The sequence below is a fragment of the Limulus polyphemus genome, unplaced genomic scaffold (genome assembly GCF_000517525.1).
Source record: "Limulus polyphemus unplaced genomic scaffold, Limulus_polyphemus-2.1.2 Scaffold3472, whole genome shotgun sequence".
Taxonomy (NCBI): domain Eukaryota; kingdom Metazoa; phylum Arthropoda; class Merostomata; order Xiphosura; family Limulidae; genus Limulus; species Limulus polyphemus.
Window position 1 is genome coordinate 80103 of NW_013669082.1, and position 3701 is coordinate 83803.

The 3701-nt window shown below is 31.1% G+C and overlaps 1 protein-coding gene across 2 annotated transcripts in view; it reads right to left on the reverse strand.

Moving 5' to 3' along the window:
* LOC106469414 overlaps window positions 1-3701 on the reverse strand; it is a 56041-nt gene that overhangs the window by 18509 nt on the left and 33831 nt on the right. For both annotated transcript variants that reach the window (XM_022397930.1, XM_013929905.2), the window contains exons 5-7: window positions 3335-3519; window positions 2728-2891; window positions 676-832 (exon numbers count right to left, since the gene is read on the reverse strand). In XM_022397930.1, the coding sequence (XP_022253638.1) occupies window positions 676-832; window positions 2728-2891; window positions 3335-3519 (506 nt within the window). The remainder of the gene's footprint in view (window positions 1-675; window positions 833-2727; window positions 2892-3334; window positions 3520-3701) is intronic.

Below are 3701 nucleotides of genomic sequence, written 5' to 3' on the forward strand. Positions count from 1 at the left end.
TTACAATATTAACATTATAATACAGATTCTCACACAAATTATACCTTCATTTATAATAATCTCTTTTAATTAAACTTAAAAATTCAGCTATTTAAGGTTCAATTCAAGTGAAAGGAAATTTTGAAATGACCTTACAAACCAATATTTGTAAGGGCTTCAGTAATATTTTTATAGTTATTGACTAGGAACAAAATCTATGTTTTACAAATGGAACAAATATGCTATCTCCTAAAAATCATATGGGTATAGATGATCAGTGACATACTTTATAAAAATCCAATCTAATAATCAGAATAAACAAAAACAGTAAAGAATATTTTGGCCATTCAAAAATTAAAGTTATTTAATGCTACATTAATATGAATTGTTTGTTAGTACGAGTAAAAGCTAAAAAAATCTATTTAAACAAAATGATGTAGAAGCTTTCTGGTTACAAAGGTGAAAAACATAATCCTGTACAGTTTCATTAGTATCCTGTTTGAGTTATCTGCATTACACCAAACAGTAAACAAAGACACACAAAACTATGAATGGAGGAGTAATTAGTCGTGTGGCTAAAAAATAATTTTGTTTACAGCTTTCCTGGCACCCTGTTTGAGTTAACTTACATCTCATACTAATAGAGCAGGGAAGTGTAAAATTATTGAGTAGCTGGAATTTTAGTTCTAAGCCTACCATCAGGGTTGGTACGAGCCACTATAACAGCAGGCTGACTCCACATTTCTTCACCGTCTGCTTTTGCCGAGCGACATCGAACTGACAACTCATACACAGTATTGGGAATTAATCCTGTAAGATTATATGTTTGACTCCCTTTTCCCACATTGATCATCTGTAATATGAAGAGAAAAAGCATTAATTTTAAATATGGAATTCAACTGGTCAACCTTTTATACACATGCACACACACAAAAAAAAGTTTAATAAAGTTTTAAAACATATTTCAAAATATATATTCATTAGGAATTAACAAAACATAAAATTAGCTTTGCAAAATTCAGAAATGCCATTTTTTCAAATCAGTTCAGTAGCCAGCTTCACAAAAAACCTGATACAAAATGTATTATTGTCTTTTATATTAACTAAATGTCACCAAATAAACAAGACTGTTCAAATACATTCTACAATGTACTGATACAACTTCAACTACACCAGGTACTTCTGTCATTTACCTGATGTTGTGCTGACTGGAATGAGGAACTTACATTCGAAAGAAATAATGACGTTATACACTCCAGAAAATGTTTTTAATTACCCTACGTTTGGCTCTTTAGCTGCAAAAGATCATAATTCAAGAACTCTAACCTTTGTGTTTTCTGTTGTGCTTTGAGCTAGATTGCAAACCTATGAAGAAGTTGTAAAGCAAAATGTAAAGTAATAAAAAGTATACTTTTCTTTGGTTATAAAGGCTGATTTTATTTTTTTACCCAGGAACTATTTGTTATGAAATCTGAAACATATACAATGATAGTCGTTCAAATGTACCAAAACTAAAGCTAATAAACTTTTGTGTTCCATTGTAAATCATATGATACACTGTTGCTGGTACTCACTGGAGCTCACTACCAGTTCATTTTGGAACTTCATTTTTGGAAACCTTTATCAAATCCTGTTATTCATTTACATTTCATAGAAGTTCAACTTGATCAGCTCATTAAAAGGTTCTGTTAATTCTATAAACTGTGAAGCCACTGAGTAAACTAATATCACAGCCTGACAACACATTACAAAAGTAGACTGACATAAGATAACCTTAATCCTAAACTTCTAAGAAGTATTATAAAGATAGTTATATTGAGGTGTCTAATGTTAAAAGAAATATCAGTTCTTTAGTAATTCAAATTCTAATGTTTTCTCAAGCTTTGAATGTACAAGTTCCACAACAATAACCAATGACATTTCTGTAATGATCTCTGTCAAGATGCAGCAAAATCTAAGTAATATTGAATTTGATGAAAGTGTATATAATCTTGAATCTTATTAAAGCAAATTTCTGTTGAGATACAAAGTCCATAAAAGGGGTAAAAAAATTTGCATTTTGATGCACAATCTAAACATTTTAAGTGTTACACAACAGTCGGCAATTTCTGTAAGGTATGCATTACATACTAAAACAACAGCAGTTCCAGTTTGTACAAGGTGGGAGGTGTATAAGACTTACATTTAAAAGTTACAAGACATACTATACTTGAAGAACTGTTCTATCGGAAGTGAGACTTCTTAGAGAGATGTGAAACTTTATGTCAAAGCCACTATAAGTTTACTTATCAGGAATTTTTGGTGCTGGATTTGGGATGAAATGCTTATCTTAGGATTTTATCTGGTTGCCATTAGAGCCACACTAGTTGAGCTCTCAAGTAACTGCATGATTTTGTTTTCAGTTTCATGTGCCTCCAAGTGACACAGGTTCATTATCACACTTTTGAGGATTGGTAAAAAAAGTTTCAACATTTTGGAAAGCTAACATTTCTTCCTGTTAAGAGGTTATCAATCATCCTACTATCAGGCAAATTTATCATAAAGTATTGAAATGATTTGATTTAATCAAGTGCATGTTTTCATTTTTGAAAATCGTATTGTACTAAACCTACCAAGATAAGTTATGTACAGAAGACAGAAAGAACAAGAAATCAAAACAACTTGCAAGTGATCCCTTTATTCAATTTACTAAAAAAAATATTTATAAAATCCATTATCTTGCACAAACCAAATAATTCAAATACAAACCTTCCACATTTGGTTGTTGTTACTCCTTGATTTATAGCGAAGTTCATAAACAAGACCAGGTTCAAAGTTCCAGATGTCAAAGTCTTTTGGGCTTAACCAATTGAGTTTGATGCTTTTCTGTGTTTCTCCAGTGGCCTGCAGTCCCCATGGTTTGTTAGGAATAACTTTTAGGGAGAAACATAAGATAAATTACGTTATAGCTAATCAGTCTCAAACTTTTCATCATCTCTATCTGGTAAGAGAAAGTTAAAAACAAAAATCCTAACAAATAAAGAAATACACAAGGCTGAGAATGACTTAAGTAATATTTTAGAATTTTTATATAGTATAGTTTATTTAAAACAACATTTACAGTTTATAAACTAGTTCATAAGTATTGTCTGATGAAGTAGACTCGCAATCTTTTTTACTATTACCAAAAAAATGTTTCACCTGAAAAAAAAAAAGGCCCTCAGACTGGGGTTTTGTACAATTGGTAAGGTGGTGGTAAATCACCTGACCAAAACATGAAATCCAGTTTTGTTCAAATGTACCTACTTTTCCAATATTTAGTAGAAAAATTTCTGGGAGTTAAATTTGTGAGAAAAAGAAAAGAAATTTAACATACCAAACTTGTAGTGGTCCACAATGATATTCTGCGTGATGTTTCCAAGATGATTACGTCCGGTCAACTTAAACACTAATTCCTTCTTTGTCCTGTGATAAGGTGGATTGGTATCTAATCTCCATTGGCAACATGTGTCATTAACTCCAGTATTATTGGGACAGCTTTTGGACCCCACCAAATAATTCCTGAAAGCAGTCCGCATAAATACAGAACAATTAGAATCTGCCAATTTTATTAATGGTATTTTTAAATTATAATATCACCTACATGAACTAAACAAACTACAGCAATATATATATATATATATATATATATATATATATATATATACGTAGTAGGTAGGAGACGACGACGACGAGGAGGAGAG